The sequence below is a fragment of the Nipponia nippon genome, unplaced genomic scaffold (genome assembly GCF_047370975.1).
Source record: "Nipponia nippon isolate SJK-2023a ecotype South Korea unplaced genomic scaffold, ASM4737097v1 scaffold_3, whole genome shotgun sequence".
Lineage (NCBI taxonomy): Eukaryota > Metazoa > Chordata > Aves > Pelecaniformes > Threskiornithidae > Nipponia > Nipponia nippon.
The window spans coordinates 91,255,089-91,278,865 of record NW_028262347.1 but is presented as its reverse complement, the minus strand read 5'-3'; the positions used below and the strand labels follow the sequence as shown (position 1 = coordinate 91,278,865).

General features: G+C 39.4%; 1 protein-coding gene across 3 annotated transcripts in view; it reads right to left on the bottom strand.

The window, feature by feature from the left end:
• Positions 1-23,777, bottom strand: part of CTNNA3 (catenin alpha 3) — a 544,198-nt gene that overhangs the window by 130,084 nt on the left and 390,337 nt on the right. For all 3 annotated transcript variants that reach the window (XM_009465979.2, XM_087766290.1, XM_087766291.1), the window contains one exon: positions 12,143-12,343. In XM_009465979.2, the coding sequence (XP_009464254.2) occupies positions 12,143-12,343 (201 nt within the window). The remainder of the gene's footprint in view (positions 1-12,142; positions 12,344-23,777) is intronic.

Sequence of the window (23,777 nt, the reverse complement as noted above, 5' to 3'; positions counted from 1 at the left end):
TAGATTTCCTGCTACTTTCAATTCTATGTAGAGAGTATGGAAAGGCTGAAAAAGTTCCAGGAGATTTTTTTTGTTCTTTACTCGTGGTTTGGAGTTTACAAAGGCTGGCTACAAGAATACTTCCTCCTAACCTGCAATGCAGAAAAGAATAACTTTTCTCCACAACTCAGGATAGCAAGCTTTAATAAAGATTCAAGAAGGTCAGCGATCAACTCTAAATATACTCATGAACAGTTAGAAACTGAATAAAACTATGTGAATAGAACTAACAGTGCTTCTAACACTATTAAGATATGATCTCTGAGGGTGTTCTTAGGTACACGTACTTATCTGCCTTATTTGTTTCACAGAATAATATATAACCAAGACAAGTGAAGAAATTGAGTAAATACAAGATGACTGTTGTTATTTAGATTAAATCCGGAGCACTGCTGAAAATCTTCCTATTAGCTCTCGGGGTGGGGTGGGGGGATCAACACAGTTGCAAAAGAGCACGCTACAAAGCAAACAAACACTTTGAAAAATAGAGTACCAATAGGCTTTAAATGTCTATCTGACTATCTGGAAATGTATGAGATTAAATCATGTAGATTGATTGCATCCATTTGCAATGTTGCTATGCTTCACCTCCATTTAATACATGATACTTCATGTAAGAATCCTGCATCAGCATTCTGGAGAAATTCATGGATTCAGAATGAGGTATCTGCAACCCTTTTACACTAAATCATAGAATCACAGAATCATAGAATCGTCAAGGTTGGAAAAGACCCTTAAGATCATCGAGTCCAACCATTAACCTATCACTGCCAAGGCCATCTATACAATGTCCTCGAGCACCACATCTCTCCGTTCTTTAAATACCTCTAGGGATGGAGACTCAACCACTTCCCTGGGCAGCCTGTTCCAATGCTTGACCACCCTTTCAGTGAAGAAGTTTTTCCTAATATCCAACCTAAACCTCCCCTGGTGCAGCTTGAGGCCATTTCCTCTCGTCCTATCACTCGTTACTATGGAGAAGAGACCGACCCCCACCTTGCTACAACCTCCTTTCAGGTAGCTGTAGAGAGCAATAAGGTCTCCCCTCAGCCTCCTCTTCTCCAGGCTAAACAACCCCAGCTCCCTCAGCCGCTCCTCATAAGACTTGTGCTCTAGACCCTTCACCAACTTCACTGCCCTTCTTTGGATACACTCCAGCACCTCCACGTCCTTCTTGTAGTGAGGGGCGCAAAACTGAACACAGTAATCAAGGTGCGGCCTCACCAGTGCCGAGTACAGGGGCACTATCACCTCCCTGGTCCTGCTGGTCACACTATTCCTGATACAAGCCAGGATGCCATTGGCCCTCTTGGCCACCTGAGCACACTGCTGGCTCATGTTCAGGCAGCTGTCAACCGCTTCCAGTCGATTGCCCCTTCTTGGCCTCCATCTCCCCTGGTTAAACAAACCCTCGATCCCCCCTCCTCCTCACAGGTCACCTGCTCTAGGCCCCTGGCCATCCTGAGAGCCCTCAGTTTTCCAGAAATCCTTTCCCCAGCATTTCTGAATTTGGCAAGGCCTTTTTGGAGAGTGTACAGTGAGTACCTTCCTGTTTCCAAAAGACACATTCTCAGATTTTTCCCCGCCTTCTTTTTGGCATTCTTGTTATAATCAATACATCATCCTTCTTTAATGTTTGGCGTACTACCATTGAATATTATTTATTTTACCACGAATGCTTCCTCAGAGACCTGCTTCATCCTTATTTCCTGCAATCTAGCCTCCCCTTCCTAAAAACCAAGCATAGAAGAAAAAAAAAAAAAAGGGCTCCAGGAAATCTAAGAACAATAAAACCAGGTCTATTACTTGTAGCCATCTTCTAGAACAGATCACTAAACACTTCTGACAAACCTAGAAATCAGTTTCAGGAAATTATTTTAAGCCTCCCTCAACATCAAGAATAAAGTTACTGGAAAAACACTAATAGTCTGATACAAGAAATGCTACCTTGCAGCTTCAGTTCAGGAAATAAGTTATCAAATTGCTTCAGATAAAAAACCAAACCAAACTAACCAACCAAACAACAAGCTGTTGAAACATTTACGGCTTCTCCCAAGCATTTTTGTTGATTAGGAGGGGCATCAAACTGTTTACTGCTTAACCTAGCTGTCAGGCTCTGAGTATTCCATGAGAGAAGCATGGCTGCCACTTTATATTGCTTTGGAAGGGTGAAGGTTTCTGTAACGAATTTTTTGTACAATGCCCAAGGCACACACATCCCAATCTGCTGACTGAAGCTATCCACTTTTTAATTTTTAATTCTTGACAGCAATCATAAAGGAGCATGAGTGACAGATAGTTGTATATTCCTGCATGAAACTCCATGATGAATGCTCTAAAATAGATCTATTACTTAAACTTTGACTGCTATCTACTGAATTATTAGAAAACTCTTCTAGTTGCAGTTGTTTAATAGCCCTGGGTAAACTGAGGAGACTGGTCTGGTGTTCTCATCAACTGCGAGTCAAAACAAAGCCCACAGCAGACAAAACTGCCTTCAGAGATGACCTTGTACAGTGCTGGCAGTGGTAGGATTCTGGTAGAAAACAGAATCTGGTCCCCAGAAAGTAAGGAGAAGCGCTATTTACAGAAATACTTACTCAGCATATAATGCGTTCAATGCCACTTCTGCAAATACTGCCATGAATGGCAGTGCTGAGAGACTCACTGAGATCTGAGGTGAACAAAATGGCCACAAGCATATCATGTATGATTTCAGCAAGACTCAGTTTTACTAATTAACAGATTTATAATCCATACATAAACAAATGTGCATACATAAGTCCTACTGAATTATGCATACGCTCCCCCATCAAGATCTGTTGCATCATTTCCAAATCTAACAGTTCATAGTTACTAGGGAGGGAACCAGGCAGAGCTGAGGGCATGTTTGCCAGAAAGGAATCTGAGTGAGACACCATGAAAATCTTAAGCAGAGGACACTTTGGAATGGTTAGCTGTATACAGTTGGAAATAAGACTGGGGGGAGGGGGGAGACCATATAATTTTATTATTATGATATAGCATGTGTCATGGTTTAACTGCAGCCAGCAACTAAGCACCACACAGCCCACAGCCGCTCGCTCACTCCCCTCACCCCAGTGGGATGGGGGAGAGAACCGGAAGGGTGAAAGTCAGAAACACTCGTGGGTTGAGATAAGAACAGTTTAATAATTCAAGGAAAATGAAACAGAATAGCAGTAGTAGTAGTAATAATAATATACAAAGCAAGTGATACATGATACAATTGCTCACCACCTGCCAACCAATGCCCAGCCTGTCCCCAGGCAGCGATCACTGCCCCCTGGGCAGCTCCGCCCAGTTTATATACTGAGCATGATATCATATGGTATGGAATAGCCCTTTGGCCAGTCTGGGTCAGCTGTCCGGGCTGTGCCCCCTCCCAGCTTCTTGTGCACCAGGCAGAGCATGGGAAGCTAAAAAAGTCCTTGACTAGTGTAAGCACTACTTAGCAACAACGAAAACATCAGCATGTTATCAACATTATTCTCATACTAAATCCAAAACACAGCATTATACCAGCTACTGGGAAGAAAAATCAACTCTATGCCAGCTGAAACCAGGTCAGCATGTTATGACAATTATGAATTTTATTATTAAACATTAAAAAAAAGTATTCCATGCAAAAATGAAAACTGTGGAAGATGCTTTTTGTAAACTCAGGTTAGAAAACAACAACAACAACAAATGATAACTATGAAGAACTGAGAGTGATCTAAGACTGAAGAACAAGAAGTTATCGCAATTTTTCAGGTCTATGGAAATCTTTAATGGAGACTGGATTCATGTTGAAGCCTTAAAACAAGAAAGTCCTCATAGACTATGGAATACAGAAGTAACTCTTAAGCACTAGTGATTTATGAAATAGTTACTCAGTCCACAGTTCTGTTTAGGAGGCAGATAATGCTCTGACATGTAAATGTTACAAAACTAAATGGTTAGAAGAGCAGTAAATCCCAAAGAATTCAAAACATTTTGGTCTGTAGGAAAAAAACAGTAGGTATGTCTTACCAACTGGCTCCAGGAAGCATCAGAAAAAGCCAAAGCTGCTAAGTTAAGAAGTAAAATGTTCCTATTACAAAGAATTTGTAAGACAGACAAAACTAGACTGCTGTAAGGCAGATGTCATCTCCAATGCAGTATGCTGTTCTAAAAGACAACAAGACAAAAGGATTCTCTGAATGTTGAATGGCAAAGGAAATAATTGTTAAACTGGTGTCTGAGACATAGAAGTTAATCATGGACAAACGCAACAGGCACAGCATGTTCATCGTAATTCCCAAGAGAAGGCAAAATAACCATAGTATCAGGGTTTGAAGGTGCAAGACCACAAGAAAAACATTATGACAACAATAATGCAAAAACACTGCCACAGAGCCTCTGGAAAATACATTCAAAATAACCACCCGAAAGGTTACAGAGCTGGAAGTGAAAGGCAGACTACAGAATTGCAAATGAAAGGTCTTAACATTACAGAGATTAAGGCACTTAAGACCCTGTGCAAGAAAGTCACAGCTGAGAAGGCAATGGTTTTGATATGGGCACACAGATAAAACATGTCCAAGTTAGAGAGTGTGCTTCAGGTAGAAATACCTAGTACAAAGAGCAGTAGTAGTTCCCTGATCTTGTTATCAGCTTAAGGAAGGGCTGTCATTACAAATGGACTCTACTGAATGGGACCAGGACAGTCATTCTTAAGGTCTAAAAGAGAAAATACATTAAAAGGGATAGATAAAGGTTATATACACATTGGAAAGTCATGAGTCATTTCTTAAAGGAGCCTCAAGTGAAGAGAAGCAGTGAAGATTTATCCCAAAGTGACACATATAATGAACACAGAAGGGCAATTCTACTTAAAAAGAAGAAAACAACAACAAAAAAAACAACCCACCCGACAAAAATTGTCTCCTGGAACACACATAGACATAGATTTATTATACTGAGTGGAAAAACAAAGTGCTTACTGTACATTATTATACTATCATCCTCAATTCCCCTACAGGAATAAAAAACTGATTTTACTAAGGGCTTGTAGAGATTAAAGAAACAAAGACAACAGTGGGGTTCCTACTTTAAGGAAGGCTTACGCAAGTGTCCTCTGCTCCGGAATCAGACTGCAAGTAAACCTCGCTTCACCAGGGCACATGGCAAATTCGTTATCATGGGAGCAAGATTTAGAATTCACAAGAAATTCTCCCTTTTCCAGTTTCTTCTGCAAATGCCACTTAAACCAAGACACTCTTCCCTCATCTCCCTCCCCTCTCCCCGTGTAACTACCTGGAGCAAGACCATGTATGTCAAATCCATGCTGGTAATACAAATGTATTTACTATCCTAATTCAGGAAAGTGATCTAACCACCAAAAAAACATCAAAACTAAACTGAAAACTGTAAAAATAAAGTTATTAGCTTATTCATAAATTTATTTTATATTAATGCTGTGTTTTAAATGCTATTCTTACTAACTTCTATCTTGAGAAGAAGGAAAGTTTTTGGAGACTCTGTGTTTAAGGGCTAGTGCCCTAGACAGTGAGTCTGCACTGGGCACTCTGAAGCTTTTACTGAGCAAAGCCTGCTGGAACAGTGCACTGAAGAGGAGTTTCTTCTCAGTACCTTGGATGATCACTCAGTGCAACAGCATTTTAAAGCAAGCAAATGTGTAGTTAAAGGCATCTTAACTCCCACACAGTGTTTATAATCAACATGGACATTACTGTTCTTAAGAGTGAAGAAAAGCTATTTTTGAGCTACAGGAAATGAAAAAAAGATTGGCAAAAAGAAACAGCATTATGTTCAGGGTCATTTTTTGATTATCTGGAACACAAAAAAAAATTTGATGACATTTCTTCCTATTTTTCAGAACATTCTTCACATCTGAAGCAAATCTTACAGTTTTTAAAGCCAACATTTTTAACATAGTTTCACAGAAGCATTAGAACAGAGCCTTACAGAAAACACAGCTAGCTGCAGACTTAACCGAATGGAGGGGTTTGGCTTTGTAATAGAGTAACAGTCACAAGAATGAAGGGTTATTGCTTAAGTTAGTCTTACAATCATCGTGTAATTATAAGCCTAAAATATTTTAGGCTAAGTCATGCAAACATCCTCAGCATTTTTCTGCGTGCCTTTTTCCCCTCTTAGCTCTTACAATAATTCTCTGTTGAATAGTTTCTTACAAGCTGTTCCTTCTCTGAGTGGTACACCAATTTCACAAGTTCACCAATTCCATAAGCTTGCATACTCAAGCCTCACTCCAGTTTTTCTATCAAATGTTTTGGGGATATTTTTAATATTTTACAGTGAAAAGACTCAGTCCTCTTTAGCTGTCTTCAGGCTTCACAAGCAAGGGTAAAAGCCTCTGAATACTAAACAGACTTGAATAGCAAATATCTTTAAATCTCATTCTGAGGGTGATGAATGAGCAGTAGAAAATATTTTTTCATTAAAGTACTTGTCTTTTTAAATTAATGAAAACTTTTGATTTTGCACGCACCATAGAATGAGCGAGCTTCATCCACCTCCTTTCAGCTACCCCCAAATAAATCACCCAGAATAATGTTGGTCATATTGGTATTTTTTATACTACAAGAAGAAATAAGGAGCTTCAACAGCTAATTCATTCTATCTAATCTGAAGATGCGTCTTAGGAAAAGTCAACAAAGTCTCTGGGGGTGCTTCTTTCTCCCCATTTTGGCTTAGATGGTGTGACAAAAGAGGATAAAATACGTATCAAATGTCAGAGTGGGCAGGAGAAAACAGAACACAAAGCCTTCTTATGTTTCCTCCTTGGGTGAGAGAGAGCGTAACATTCTTGAACTGGAGAAAACAGACAAACCCCACTGCGAAAGGCTCAGACACCGGACAAAGGAAACTGTCAGTCATTTTGCATAAGCTGTTGCGACAAGCCTGCAAACTGTATTTGAAAAAGGCATGTGAAGCATCTAGGAAAATACAAAGTCATTAGCTTGTGCACATAAGCATGCAAGACATGGAGGTAAACAGAAAAGCTGAATAAAAAGCAGAAGATAGAAGGAAGCTCGTATCAGATAACACTAATATCTTTTATTGTTAAGATAAATTATCTTTTCCCAGAGAAAAGCAACACAATATATTTAATCTACCCTGCAGTGGATTTAATAAAGTACCGTGCAGGAAAGCTCTGTTTCCGGTGGAGTAGATCAGTATTAGTATGGAGGCTATACAACTGATCACACTGTAAGGGCTATAAAGTGAAAGGAGACTCTGGAAGGTGGCCAAAATAACGATCTTGGGACCAAGAAATAAACAAATATATATATTCATTAGTGACACTGGCAAACAGTAAGATGTTAAAACACGTTACCAATATAGAAGACAGATGGGTCAGGAAGAATAGAATGACTTTTAGTACAAAACCATAGGAAAGGACTTCAAAAAAAGGTAACAAATTTGTGAAGGTTTTAAAGAAAAAACACTGAGCGCAAACTCAGTTCCTCCACAACATGTCTAAAAGTTCAATGTGTTTGGCCCACTAGGGCCAAGTGGTTTTAATCCAGGCAGAGACAGAAGAATTGTTCACATTGACACAAGAACAAAATGTGCAAACTGGCCATGCATAAATGCTAGAAACTTGAGGAAAATCTTTAATTAGAAGTAATAGGCTTACACAGCTCTCAAGGAGATAATGGGGCCACAAATGGCCCTTGGTATCCCCCTGCTATGTCAAAGAATTACAGTTATGTAATACTCAACATAAAGCTCCTTGAGCCTCATGAGTAAGTCATGGGCACTGTCTGGATATGAGGTTTTCCCCCTCACTTGTGTACTTTGCCCTTCAATCCCCAATTACAAGTAATATTGCTGGTATCACATCAGAAGAGCTGTAATTTCTAAAACTGTTACATTCCAGTCAATTCAATTACTACTTCATATTTTATGGGTGCAAATATCACATGAACAACAGTTTTAATGACTTCCAACGATACTTATACAATTTCGGCATATGGGTATTTGTAAAAATCTGACTTACGTCCCTCATACTAAGAAAGTATTTGGAATTCACAGTTATGGACACAGGTTTATAAACATTTTCTGAGGCAGGAAGAAATGTTCAAATCCATCTTCAAATTCACATTTGGTATCACCATCCTGTCTCAGAGATTAAACTCTGTCTTAATCCATACTTCTAAGGGAGAACGGTATTGTGTGTCATACCAGTATCTGTCTCAGAACAATGCCTACAGCTGACCTTTGAGAACAGTTACATTTGTTTTTAATTCCAAGTACAACTTCATTACTATTCCTAAACTTAAAGTTAAGCCCTATCCCTATGTGAATTACAAAGTATTTCATACTTCTGGTTGTAAGAAGCTGTGGACAATGGTTTGCTGTAATTGTATCAGCACTAGTAGAATAAAAAAAACATGGATTCAAAACTCCAGTGATTTCGAGAAAGATACCTCCACTAGTTCCTTAAGACAGTTAAAATACTTATCATCTTTGTCTCCATCCTCTTCCTTGTTTTTTTTACAAGATCCTTAGATCTAAATAACTAGAGGATTTATATATGTGTATACATACATATATATGTATATAGTGTATCATTTTACTTTGACATGAAAGCAAAACTGTGGACAAAATTTACAAGAAATACAGGCTTTTTTACTACATCAACAGATAAATGCCATAATATAGCTGCTTTACTTAAATTTAACTACTGCAGATTCTGTCAGGCAGTAAAATAATAGAGTAGACTTTGATATTTAGAAATACAGTAAAAGGTTACTCTTCCAGTTTTGAAGGGGAAATACCTTAGGTCTTTATAAACAGTGTTTCTAAAGGTTTCATTTTGCTTTCATCCAACAGTACACAAACCCTATCAAAATGCAAGGATCTGAATATTTCAATCTAATCAACAGTGCCAGACATTAGGAATGACAGAGAGGTACCAGTACTAACATTTTCACAGTCTTAGCCATACCAGAACAGCCTGAACCACTACCACCGTTGTACTTGTAAAATCGAGATAAGAAATGCCAGTTTAAACAATTGCCTGCACGGAGTATACAGACCACACGATTGAACACTCTTTTCTCCAGTGGTGCATAAAGGTTTCATACAGACCCTGGGGCACGTATTTCCAGGGCATAATTCTCAATGCTGACTTCCAATTACCTAGAGTAGGGAGGTGGCTGGAATGCCTTCCAGCTCTCTTTGCTACCCACATACCTACATGACCTTCCCACTGAAACTTGAGAACAAGAAGGGACAAAGCATGTCCCTGTCTTGTTGTGATGTAGAACAAGGACGTAGTCTCACTCAGACCAGGAGCTGGGAAGTGTTCCTGCATGCCACAATTAGTTGTAGCTCCATGAACTTACACGGTATCACACAGGAACTCTGTACAGACAGTGGCAGTCCAAATGAACTATCCTCACTATCAGATCACACACTATCTTCCTGCAGTCTTCTGCTTCATTACTTTCCGAATTGATTCTATGGACACCAGCCTCCTCTAATATGTGACCCTGGCATATGTCTAAAGCACTTCCATCCAGTGACCTGAATTAAGCAGCTGTTTTGTAACATAACTGTGTACAATCACATAATCACAATGTCATAATGCATACACGCACAGAGTGCAAATTAAGGCTGCAAAGACAACTTTAGTTCTGGTATTACCTAACTTCTAAGAGCTCAACTCCACAATGTAAATGGTGCTCTTACAGGGCCTTGCTGTTGGTTTGCTTGGGGTTTTTCTTCTTGTTGGCGGAAAGGGAAGGGGCAAAATGGAGGAGCAGCATAACATAAGCCTGAGAAAGCAGACACCGCATCGTATGGTGGTGTAGAGAACCATTCGGCTGTCAACAACTTGTACCTGAACAGGACTACACAACTTGAGCTAAGAAATTAAGCACCAGTTTTTAATACCCATTGTACAGCAGTATTGTGGTATTATGGTTGAATATCTCACTGTACCATCTCAAATATATCTGATGTCTTCCAGCTGAAGAGATTCAGCGATCTTATGCTCTTCTCTTGAATATACTGTAATGCAGAGAATTTAACCTCTTCTTTTACAATTTAACCTCAGTCTTCATTTTAACAAACAGTAAATTCATCTGTTTTTCTTTATGCACAATTTCTCTGTTAACTCCATTTGCATCCTTACCATTTCTGGCTCCTGTTGTCTCTTTCATTTGCGTTTTTATTTCTCTGCAATTTCCGTGTACGCTATTACTCTATAACTCTATTTTCACTAACTCTATGCCCTGCCTGCAATAATTCCCCTTCAGCAACACACTACCTTTTAACTGGGCACAAAGGATGCACTTCACTGCCCTAGGTTACTCAGGTAAGCTAACATAGGAGCTAATCGCAGCATAAATACCCAGTTCTCTCCTAGTGAAGTGTCACCTTGCAATCCGCTGGCTCCTGAAAGACCCAGCAGTGATAGAATGCTTTGGATTACACCTGAGGGCTGCAGCCTACCTGCATTTTCCCTATAAGCTGAAACAGTTAAAACAAACAAACAAAACAAAAGAAAATCATCAAGCACCCAAAAAACCTTGCACAATTTGATGTCTGTTCATTGCAGAACGTATAAATACAGGTAAGAATGAAAAGTACATGTTTCTTTTTTCCACTCTTACTGACTAATGCAAAGATAGTGGATTCTTAGGTTTGAAGTACTGCAAGGACATTTGAGCAGATGACACCATGCTTGATGTCCCTTGACACAGGCAAACATTCCAACCAAAATCAGTTTTATGTCTTCCTGTCTTTTGTAGATACACAGATTGACGTACATTATATACTACTGTCAAAGCAAGGCAACAGAACAGAAATCAGTGTCAACTTCTAATGTGTTTAAACACTACCAGTTTCAAGAAAGAAGGGCTCAGCTTTTACATGGGAATGAAAACTATGCTTTCCTATAATTGCTGCTTGCCTTGGTATTTGTCATAGTACTTTCAGAAGTTATGAAAAAATAATGTTGTTGAAAGTTCTCAGACTTTCTCATCAAAATGTCAGAAAAGGACATAAAAACAGGCAAGTCTATTTCAAACTCTTCTATTTTGTCCCTTTTGCCACTTCATTGCGATGTCATTTCACTCTTGTTTCACATGAAGACAATTCTGTCCTGAACCTATTTGAACTGATTAAGAAAGAGCTCAAACAAAATTCCTGTCTTTTCTTGTGGTAAAATAAAGTAGATGTCAGTCAAATGTAAGATACCAGAAATTTGTTTAGACTGACAGAGGTATGATTTAGACCTCTGAGTTCGTGAAGCTAAATCCTATATGCCAGAGATGTACAGACTTGCCAGAAAACTTCTTAATGGCAATTTTTTAACTGGCCAATCATTAGACTTGCAACCACTGAAAACATGGAAGCCCTGGGAGCTCCACAGATAATTATTTTTTTTATTAAGTATACACTATGAAAGGCCAGAGATTCATTTATATGAACAACTGGTTACATGAACAACAGAAACTATTTATCGAATAGTGCGGTTACAGCCCTGCTGCCAGTACAGGGATATTCCAGTATAGCATACCCTCTTTTTCAATATCATGAAAAAGGAAATGGACACTACTAACCATTTTAGGAAGTTCCAAATGAGCATAGCAAAACTGAAGATATCTGGGGACATTTAACCACTGTTCAACAGTCCTTAAAGTGTAAGTACAAACAAATCATGAACCTGCTTCTCTTTCTCTGAGTTTGCCTTTCATCTGCTTAGAACAGATGTGGCGAGATCAGTACAACGAAGTGGAAAGCTGCTGCCTCATCAGTTACAAGTCTCCAAACGTTGTTACTTGCATTTATTTAAAAACTCCGGTGAAAGTCTTCCATAACTTAAAAAAACCTTACATAAATGACATAATTCAAATAAAATTTTAAGACTTAGTTTTGAACTGCATGGTATCATCATAATTGGATAGCATGCTGGAAGGAGATAAGAGACCATATAGTGAATCATTAGTGCATAATTAGTGCATTAGATCAGAGAATCACAGGATTCACTTTAACTGTAGCATATAAAGGAAAGTTTATACCACTAAAGAAACTGAGAACGTAGCTTAGAAATCAGACTTACCATTCTTGGTCAAATATTGAACATTCGTCATCACTCCTTCAGTGTAAGCCCCTGGCTCATAATTGTCCATCTCGCCCGAAACAATATGAGCTACTCTTGAAGCACGCCCTCGGATTGCACCTGCTGCACGATCTAAATTGTCCGCATTTTGCTCTCTCAGTGCAATGATACACTTGTTTACATCCTCAAGAATATGGCTTTCTGCAAATAAAACAACATTTCTTTTAAGATGGCACATCTTCAACAATCAGACATATTTTAGACACAGAATTGACTGCATTTTTTTTCCTTCCCTGTTGAAATGCACCGTCCAACACAGGCTTGGATAAAAAACTTGCAACATGGTAACTGTCCTTGTAATCCTTAAAATAACTTATTGATTCCTAGAATTCAAAGGTACAGTAATACTCCCCTATAAGCAACAGCAACAATAAAACATTGAGTCAGAAAGTGTTAGAAAAATAAGAAAACCACAAAATCTTACATATGTAGCGAATATTTGCAGAATGAAGGAAAATTTAAAGGGATTAAAGCTGTTACTTATTGTAGAGACCTTCTTAAGCCACTGTGACAAAAGGTTCTGTTATGAGTTGTATCTATGTCGACAAACAATTGCCCCAACAACTAAACTAACTACTTTTACATCAATGTGTTAGGATGTTCATGCTAAATCAAATTCTTTCGTGAACAGAAAGAGCGGTATTTTTGCCTAGCACGAAAATTACACTATTACTTATTAAATTATTGCAATACGTGTCATTATTACAAAATGTATAGTAATTACCTATTTTTCATACAATTTACATTTCTTCTTATAGTCATATATTTACTACATTACCATATATGTTATTGCTCTGTATACTATTGGTGACATTTAAATAAATATGTGCAAATACATCTCTATGTATACATACATCCAGTATCACTTACCAACATACAACACAATTACGCAGCACTGGCTTTCCTGCTACAGCTACTTTCATTGTGCCTTCTTGCCACGCAATATTTGTCCCCTTCAGCTATCTCTGTCATCTCCTAATGATACGATATGTCTTTTCTATCATCATGTGTTCATTCCTACAGTATTTTTTTCCTTATTAGAATTTCCCTCTTTAGAATTCATCATCACCTCACAAATTGAAAGCCACATTGAGGAAATAAATTCTAGTTTTCTTCATCTTTTCTACAGCATGGCAACTGGTTTATTGTCAACGCTAGTTAAATGACTTGCCACAACATACCCAAAGCCTACCCATTTTTACTTTACTATTTAAAACATATGTATGTTATAGTGACCTGTCTGTCCAAATACACATACATTCAAAATTTTACATTTCTGGCACAAAACAGAACATAAAGTTTGGGAATAGGCAGGGAAACCTTGTTAATCTATGTGAAAAACATAGCGAGACAGAATCTCTGAAAGTCAGAAAGTCTTTTAGACAACAGTTCTTGGATGCGAGATAAAATGGGTTAAAGATCATCCTCCTAGTAAAAAGCTTTAAGAAAAAAATAAACATGCGCAAAATCATGCCAGTACTAAAGGGCTGAAAGAAGCAATAAAACAGGACTATTCTCCCATTGAAAAAAACAAACGAAACCACAGCAGTATATATCATAGAATCATAGAATCGTTAAGGTTGGAAAGGACCTCTGAGATCAGTGAGCCCAACCTGTTAGCCTAACTGCCTGCTCCACCTCTAAACCATGTCCCTAAGCACCACATCCACACGTTTTTTGAATACTTCCAGGGACTGCGATTGCACCACTTCCCCGGACAGTCTGTTCCAATGCCTGACCACTCTCTCCGTGAAGAAATTTTTCCTAATATCTAATCTAAATCTCCCCTGGCACAACTTGAGGCCGTTTCCTCTTGTCCTATCACTTGTTACTTGGGAGAAGAGCCTGACCCCCACCTCGCTACAACCTCCTTTCAGGTAGCTGTAGAGAGCAATAAGGTCTCCCCTCAGCCTCCTCTTCTCCAGGCTAAACAACCCCAGCTCCCTCAGCCGCTCCTCATAAGACTTGTGCTCTAGACCCTTCACCAACTTCGTTGCCCTTCTCTGGACACGCTCCAGCACCTCCATGTCCTTCTTGTAGTGAGGGGCGCAAAACTGAACACAGTACTCAAGGTGCAGCCACACCAGTGCCGAGTACAGGGGCACTATCGCCTCCCTGGTCCTGCTGGCCACGCTATTCCTGATACAAGCCTGGGTGCTATTGGCCTTGGCCACCTGAGCACACTGTTGACTCACGTTCAGGCAGCTGTCAACCAACACCCCCAGGTCCTTTTCCGCCAGGCAGCTCTCCAGCCACTCTTCCCCAAGCCTGTAGTGCTGCATGGGGTTGCTGTGACCCAAGTGCAGCACTCGGCACTGAGCCTTGTTGAACCTCATACAGCTGGCCTCAGCCCATCGATCCAGCCTGTCCAGGTCCCTCTGTAGGGGCTTCCTACCCTCCAGCAGATCAGCACTTCCACCCAACTTGGTGTCGTCTGCAAACTTACTAAGGGTGCACTCGATCCCTTCGTCCAGATCATTGATAAAGATGTTAAACAGAACCGGCCCCAATACTGAGCCCTGGGGAACATCTTCTGAATATAGACAATATTTAACATTCACAGGGCTTCTTCAATATTTGATAACATAAGATAAAGAAACACTTGGGAGCTGTATGTTACACAGTCAACCAAAGAGGTACCTAGTGGTGTCTTTGCTAAGCATGGGAGTTGAAACAAGCTGACTCTCTCTTCCTTACAGATCAAACATGTTTATACCTGGCAGTCACCTCTGATGCAGGCAGAACTTTGACAGACTTTTTTTTTTTTTACCTTTTTTTTTTTTTTTTGCAAGGGGAGGGGGTGAGGGCAGGGGGGGAGGCAGTTGCCCTATGCCAAAACAAATTCAACTGCTTGACACACTTCCACACTAAAAGGCACCGAACACTCAGTACAGAAGACACTTAACTCATCTTGAACCTTTCTTTGCTATTTCACTCCGCTCTGTATGATTTAATGACCTGACTGAAGGGAGTTTGATGTTGATTTGTGTTTGAGCCAGAAAAGAAAAATTATTATAACATATATAAATACAACATGAGCATGGCACATGAGCATTTCCAAGTCACTCATGCATAACATCAACAGTTAAAAAAGAACAAAGATTTGGAGAGAGGGAAGCACAAGGAGAAAACGGTTGCTTAAAGACTGATGGAAGCAACTGTTGGGTTGACACAGTCACAAATGAAAATGTAGACAAATGCAGAAGAGTGCCAAGTAAAGAAGAATTATACAATTCTTCTTATATATTACTACCCTTCTGTCTTTCTGAACGTCCATTTTCTCAATATTTTTAAATGGCGATAGTAAAGCTGTATTTGTGCTATTTTACCAATGGCAACAGTAAAGCTGTATTTGTGCTTAACAAACTGTTTTTTGATACTCAAATATATAGTAATGGAAAAAAGAACATCAGCAAGAAGGAGGATGGAGACAAAGGAGAAAATACTGGTACTGAAGTAAAACCAAAGTGTAACAGACTTAAGTAAGAATTCAGATCAAGCTAGAAGACAGTGTCAGTAATGTCAAGATTTAGAGAGAATAGGTATGTGGTATGCTAGGATTCCCAAGTAGCACCAATACTGAAGGGCATATTTCATTTTTTCAGGCAAAGTAATGTAAATACAAAATTTAACTTATGGTATAGAGGGTAATACCATAAAATATAATTTAAAAGATAATATGTTTATGGCTTTAAAGCTTAAACACATCTTAAAAGCTACTGTATTAGTTTTGTTATTGATTCTCCTTTCCTACACAGACCTAAAATCTGCTGTCTCCCAGAGAATGTAATACAAGAACATTAGAAATGCAAGATGTGAAGATAATAAATTTGCTCTATCTTCAGAAGTACCATTGTGAAACTTCTCTTGCACTAAGCCATGAAATAATTCGGAGCTTACATGTTTCTTGTTAACTCACATGACTGCCATTCAGTATGTCAGTATGAAATTATGTTTTATATGGTACAATAAATTGGACAACCATGGTAACTCGGACAGACAAAACACACCATTAGGTAATCCTGAATTACTAACTGCATCTGGCATGAGCATCTCGGGATTGTACCTATGCAAAAATTATGAGTTCTGGTTCAGTTGATGAAGCTGCTACATCACAGAATGCCTCTGTGAATACAGAATGTCCATATCCTTTCAGGTACATGTCACCAATCTCCAAGGTCAGCAGAAAAAATAAAAGTTTAATAGTGGTGACTTTGTTAGCACTGTTCGTTCAGTCTCTGCATATTCTGTAACTACACCCACAGACTGCCATCTACATGGAAGTAGGGCAATGACAGGACTGGCAACTATTTTATTTCTACCTATGCCAAACACAACACATCAAACTGTGAAAGAAAGGGGCAAATGACAAGATGCACAAACACATTTCAGGGACTACCCTGTGCTGTACAGGTTAGTATCTCCTCTTTCTTTTTTCAGGCATCTCTCCCTGTGTGCTTTCCACAGTGGGAGGCTTCCAAACAAACCAGATCGTGAACGTGCGCAAGGTTGGAAAAGGCCGAAGCACTGAAGGAAAGAGAGGGCTGACGTGCACAGAACGCAGGACAAAGGACTAACAAAACCCCACTTCTGCTGCCATAGTTATGTCTAAAATGAAGTAGTGTAGGTCACCACTGCTTTAGGTTTAATATTGTCCAAGTGTTAACAGAGATAATTACAGAAGTGGATAGCATAACCTCCACTTTAAGGGCCTTTGTGTGAAGAATACACTGCCTTATAATTGTTCAGCAAAGACAACAACTACAGGGCTTAGTCCTGTGTAAACAGAAAGGTAGGGCTCTTCTGATATCTACCAAGTGAAATCTCCGTAATGGAAAAACATAGTTAACTGGTTATCTTATATGATATGAATCCCAGGTAAATTTAAAAAAAAAAAAAAAATAATATTGCATGCGGCCTAATGGAAGTACTGTATGAATAGAACACATGATGGAAAACTCCCAGTTTCCAAGCCCTTCTAAGAGATACGAAAAACAACACTTTCACAGAGAAAGAAAAAGCAAACTTGAGGCCAGATGCTCAAGAGAAATGCAATTAGACCTGTATGATATGGCCTGACATCCCAATTAGCTGCTTCCTTCCAGATTGTTAAGGCTACTTTTAAGTCATTTTAGAATCTAACTATCAAAGCCCAGATACTGTGTTTCAAACAAGGCACATATTAACTGTATATTGTCCATCCACCTTATACTAGAAAAGATGTGCAACACCTTTTCTTGCTACATCCATACATTGTCACATGTAAGGAGTCATTTGACAACAAATGCCATACTTATGTCAAAAATTCACAAACTCTTGTCAGCGTGACAGAATGCACAGACAATACACGCACTCAATGAGCACAACCGACCTTGTCCCCACACACTGGTACTATACAGCAGTAGCCTTTCTGAATATCCACAGCCAACACACAGTCTCTCACAATGTTCTGAAGCTCTTCCCAGATGAGGTACTTCACAATCAATAAAACATTGCTTAACTTAACTTTCCCAAGGCACAAACAAGCTTCTACATTTGCCTTCGCACACCTAATGGAAAATGAAAGAAATCAGCACTCATCCCAGTCCAGCTGAGATTGTTTTAACCTGTATCTTACACACGCTTCCTCCTCCTATACAAAATGCATTAGATCAACTTTTGATTTCCATCCAAGTATTCTACTTTCCAAAGCAGACAAGGAAGATTAGGATGAGGTACCATCTCTTTGTCATGAGTCAGAGTGCCTAGTATAAGAGTTAATTGTAACAGTGGATTGATAGATGTTTAAAGAAATTGTCAGATTGTCACCATCGCCACAGCAATTATCATGAGCAGTGCACCGTACTTTCTGATCTTCCTTTGGGATCTTAGTGCTAGTCGTACTGGCCAAAAACCATATCTCAGCTGAACTAACCACTGGATAATAAAGCTGTCTTTGACAAAGCCATGACTCAGACTGTCTCTGGGACAAAATCAATAGCTCTTCTTTTGCATGTCATCGGAAGAAAAAGACAGGTGATGCCCTTCCACTCCACTTGGCACTGTAAAGGCCTCAGTTGAAGCACTTCTTTAATAAAGCTTCTCTGCTCAGTTCAAGAAAATTGGGGACCAAACGGAGACATTACAGAAAAAAGAAAAAGAAAGAAGAATTATTAGAGATTTAAGAAATATAGTATATGAAGAAGCATTAGGAAACTCAATTTGTTTGGGCTCCTGCAGAGAAGATGGAAAATAAAACACAGTGTCCTGCAAGCCCTAAACCTTAAAATTAAATGTAGAAATGTATGCAGTGATAGTTTAGCCTGATCAAAATTATTTCTATCTTTTACCATCTGATGGCATGATAAAATGGGAAGCAAAGAAACTTTGTACAAAAAGTAAACTTCCTTTCAGACCACTCCTATTCCCTGGATGTGGTACCTTATAGCATTACTCAGAAAAGGATTCCAAGTTTTCTGACAATGGCACTACCTAATATGGCAAAAGACATGCTCACGCAGACTCATGATGCTTTAGTGAACCCCAAACACATATTTGGAAGCAAATAATTATTAACAGTGTCCATACTTAGATTTAGCAATTTCTGGTGCTAAGTTAAAAACAAGAACACCATGGGGAAGTTACAAGTCCCAATATACAATTCCCTGTTATCACTCCTCCTGCATTCAGACAAAAAACGAAGCTGCATTCAATTCCCACCTTCTTCCTACATACTGAAGTTCAGAGAATACTCAAGGCTAACTCTCCATGAGCAATCTCATAAAATAGATTTTCTTGGCACCTAGGGTTCTTATATCTACATTCTACAAGCAAGACAGTGTCTCAGTCACTATTCAAAAAAGAAATCACTGGTAATCACTTAATGTTCAAAGTCCCTGGCAACTTCAATAGAAGAATTCTTAAATGAATAAAGAAGTGGAGAAAAGAATTACTCAGAACAAGGAAAATAAATATGCTTTCTTCTCTGATTGTATTAACTAAATATATTTTATCTGCCAAAATGAAAAAACTAGATGATAATTTCTAATATTATTTGTCACTAATACAGCTGACAACACTGTCATTCTGTCTCAGACTAAGAGTGGTCTTGAGAGGCAGGGTTCACAGTGGTCTGATATTCACTCAAACGCACACATGCTGCTTCCAAAACGCTCAGTTTTTAGACACATACAGCTATAATATAAAATGCATGTAAATGTCTATTGTTATGTCCATCTTAAAAAAGGCAAGGAGGAGGACCCAGAAAGCTATGAGCTAGTGCTTCACCTCAGTTCCTGGAAAAATTACGGAACAAGACCTCACGGAAGGCATTTCCAGGCACATGAGGGACAGGAAGATGATTATGAACAAACAGCATTGATTTACCAAGGGCAAATCAAGCGTGACCAGACTGATTGCTTTCAGTGATGAAGGGCTGGCTCCATGGATGACAGGAGTGCAATGGTTATTGCTTACTTCAAGAACATTTTTGACACAGTCTCCCACAGCCTCCTTACAGAAAAACTAGTGACAGCATCTGGGTGGGTGAACCACCAGATGGATGAAGCAGCAGTCAGACCATTCAGGCTCAGAGAGGAGTGGTCAGTAGTTCAAAGTCAAATCAGAGGCTAGTTAGGATAGCTGCTCTTCAGAAGAGTCGATGCTGGGGCTGATACCTTTAATTTCTTCATTAACACCTTCTGCAATGACATAGAACACATCCTCAGCAAGTCTGGAGGTGACATCGACTTGGCAGACTGGCTGGCTGGTACTCTAGAGGACAGCGCTGCCGTTCAGAGCAACCCTGACAAGCTGGACAAATGCGCCAACAGGCAAGCGGTCAGAAGTTGAAGCAAAGGAAACTTAGGACTTGATGGGGGGGGGGGGGGGGGGGGGGAGGAATTCTTCATTATGAACATGGTGAAACACTGGAACAAATTGCCTGCAGAGACCAGAAACGAACTCATGCAGAGAAACGGGTGCACATGCTTTTGTTTTCAGGTGCTAGATAAAATAAATCACCATTACTTTCAAACAACACTGAGAAAGTCTGCCACAACTACAATCTCTTCCTGAAAGGGGAACTGTGATGCCAAGAGAGATCAAATTTGGAAAAGCACATACATGAAAAGCCTCCTGAGTTAATAGGCATGCTTCATGTTAATGGGTATTCGGCTGTAACAACAGATTTTCCTGAAAGAACGTGACTAGGAAGCGTGCCAGAGAGCTCCAGGAAAGAGTGAGCTAACTTGGAGAAAGGTAAAATCTAAGAGTGTCCAGTATCACGGGACATAAGCACAAAAATATGGTGGCTATCTCAAACAGTGAGCTGGAGGCTGCAAGACAAAAGCTACAAGACAACAGAAGAACAGGGATGGAAAATGAAGATGAATGTGGGCAGAGAAAAGAGGGGATGGCATAAAGGCACCCCCCTAGGCAAGGTGCTTAAAGTTCTTCAGGATCTATCACTATCTGTGCAAGTCCCTATAGACAACTTTTGAAGGAAAAGGAAAGCAACACTTTAAAAATGTATCATAAATTTCTTGTTTATGTTTTCAGAAACTTCATTCTGTAGTCTGAAACATTAACTTCAGTTCTGTTCACAGAAAATACTGAAGTGTGTATTTCTTTTGGATTTTACCTTAGGGTGAACAAAGGATTGATTGAGTTGGCAGCCTCTCCTTGAGGTTCATTTTCATTCACATATGCACGAATGATTCCAAGATGTTAGCATTTAAACTCAAGAAAGATAAAAAGAAAAAAAAAAAAAAAAAAGATCAAAAACCCCCAAATCCCCCACCACATCACCACCAAAAAAAGAATATCTGAAAATAAGAATGTTTCTTAAAGTGAGTGTCTATTAATTACAGAGTTGGCAGCCCAAAACGATCAGTTTAATTGGCTAATGAAGGTTTCAGATTACAGAAAATTTCTCTCCCTGCATGAGCGAGAACCTTATATCAATATTAATCCTTTCCAGAGTTATATTTCTTTCCCTCATTCATTTTAACATGCTTACAATAAGATTTGGTTGGTTTGAGATGCTAACTGCTTGTGCTTCAATCCTTGCCCTCAATTTCTTGGACACAAAATTCAGCTTACAGGCAGGTTCCTGGATTGTCAGCTTCCCCATTCAGGATCCAGATGTATTCCAGGATCTTGGGGAAACGAAGAAATCACAGTACTAAATTCTCAGCATGTTTAAGTCTCTCTTCCTTCCTAGAGCTTTATGTGAGCCAGGCTCTCAGATCTCTGAAAATGAGGAAGTACACTCTAAAAGTATACAGGCCATCTTGATGTCTAGATAAGGACCTGGAGAAAGGAAAGGCAGAGAAAAAGCAGACCAGAAGCGTGGACACCTGGATGGGCAAGAGATAAAGAGACACCAGAAGAAGCAGAAACGTAAGCATACCCAGCTGGGTAAGGGTCACTTCTCTACATACTCCAATTCTCTCCTGGGCTACAAGACCAAGGAAACACTTTCCTCCAGAAACATGCAGGGGTGCTATGCACTCATAGAACTTGCCCCTAGCCTCTTCCTGTGGCCTAGTCATCTTAAACACACCCTTCTTACGCCAACCGAGATAAATTATACGTTTTAGGGACAATCCACCTCATCCTTTAGGTACACATGCAAATGTGTTCAATTGACTTAGGCCTTAGACGTGCCCATTTCTCTCCTCTGGCTATAAAAAGCTGAGAATGCTTAGCTCAGTTTTTATTCTAAAAATTACAGGAGATGGTTCATACTCCCCTTATCCATGATAATGTACAGGGCAACAAATAATTTTTTATGTATTAATACTCTGTAACATGATGCTGACTTTGTATGACAACAAGGGAAAAATAATGAATTGGAAATGGTAGCAGGACATGAAAGAGAAGACAATGGGCAAGAAAAAGAAATAGAGCATTCTTGCTTAATCCTTGGAAATCACCATAACCACAAATCATGTCTGCAATATGCCCCCTCCTTCCCAACTGCTACTAACTTCCAGAACGTACATAGCAAATTGTACTCGGACTAGCCATGTCTCAGCTATGCACCTAGGTAACTATAATTATTCTCTCCTAAAAGAGCATTTTCTTCATCAAAGTAGCTATAGCCAACATACAGTAAAATTTTTCAAAGAGTGTAATTTACCTTCCAAAAAAACCAAGTTCAACAACTTCAGCTTCTTGAAGTACAATGGAATAAACCCCTTCAACTTTAATTTAACCATGGTAACTCCTCATAACACTTGACTAGAAGGCCATTTGGCCTAGACTAGGAGACTAGGCAGCACTGGACTAGAAGACCTTTTTTTGGTCTCGGTTACTACAGGCAGACTGATACTTCAATGTTACATTATTTATATTGGAATTCTCATGGTACATGTGCATCTCTTACACCTGATCACAAATGTGGGGACTGGCAAATGGCCCCCCCCTTCCTCTTCCATAGCAACTAGTACTTCAATAGACCTGCATTATACACCCAGCTTTGCTAAACTGCTCCAAAAAGTACCTCTACCATTTAAATACATTTACACCTAATACAGTAAGTGCTTCCAGACAGATCCAAGAAGACATGAGTTAATCAGCATACATCCCTCATCTCCTATACCACCTCCTAGAAATTTAAGTTTTAGCGAACACAGCATGCTGGAAGAACGCTGCCAGGTACCCTTAACTCTGCGTTAATAGGTTAATTGACTCTGGTCTTTCACTTCTTCACTGAGGTGTGAGGCTGGTGAATGAGAGATAGCAGTCAAAATGTAACAGGTGAGGATCTGAAGGGGGTGGAGGGGAAAGGGGGACGGAAATCACCGGAAGAATAATAAGGTTCACCAGAACAACGAACAGTTGCTCAAGAGAGGTTGTAAAATCTCTTTTCTTAGTCTGAATTCAGTGTGGGCCCAGCTGTGAGCAGTAGGATGGACTAGACCTCGAGGCCCCTTCCAACCAGAATGATTTTATGACTCTGATATAGAAGGAAAAACCGGTCAGAACTGCCAGCCAAAAAGAGCATGGGGTGACATATCCAGGCTCCACAAATTACTGAAACACACCTTCTCTGCATCAGCAAGTCCTCTTACAGATTTGATCATAAAATTATTCAGAACATTTGCCACCAACTGTCAGCCTTAACCTAGACTTTTCTTCTCAGTTGGTTATCTTAGACGTAATAATTGCTTTTCACTCTTCCCTTTAGCTATCGGATAACGAAGAATTGTTTGCAAAGTCATGTCCTGTTTTCCTTAGTATGTGGCATCCAGTTCATAAAATACACAGGAAAACCATTTTCTTTATACTCCGTCTGGGCCTGTTCCCTTCACTTACACAGCAATGCACAACCAAAGCATTTATTATTCTCCTCAGAACATTCCCTCTCAAAAAATACAGGAGACAGTTTCCCTTTCTGTCACCTTTATAAACCTCAAGCAAAAATTCTCAGAGGCTTCTTTTTCCGGTAGATGAACTACAAAAGGGGAGAGACTTTTCTTTGGAGGTTTGTTTTTTTTTTTTTTTTTCCATTTGTTTTTTACTCCCATCAGCTTTTCAGCAGTCTACTAGAACTGTCTGGGGGAGAATTCTTAACTGCAAGAGAGGATTC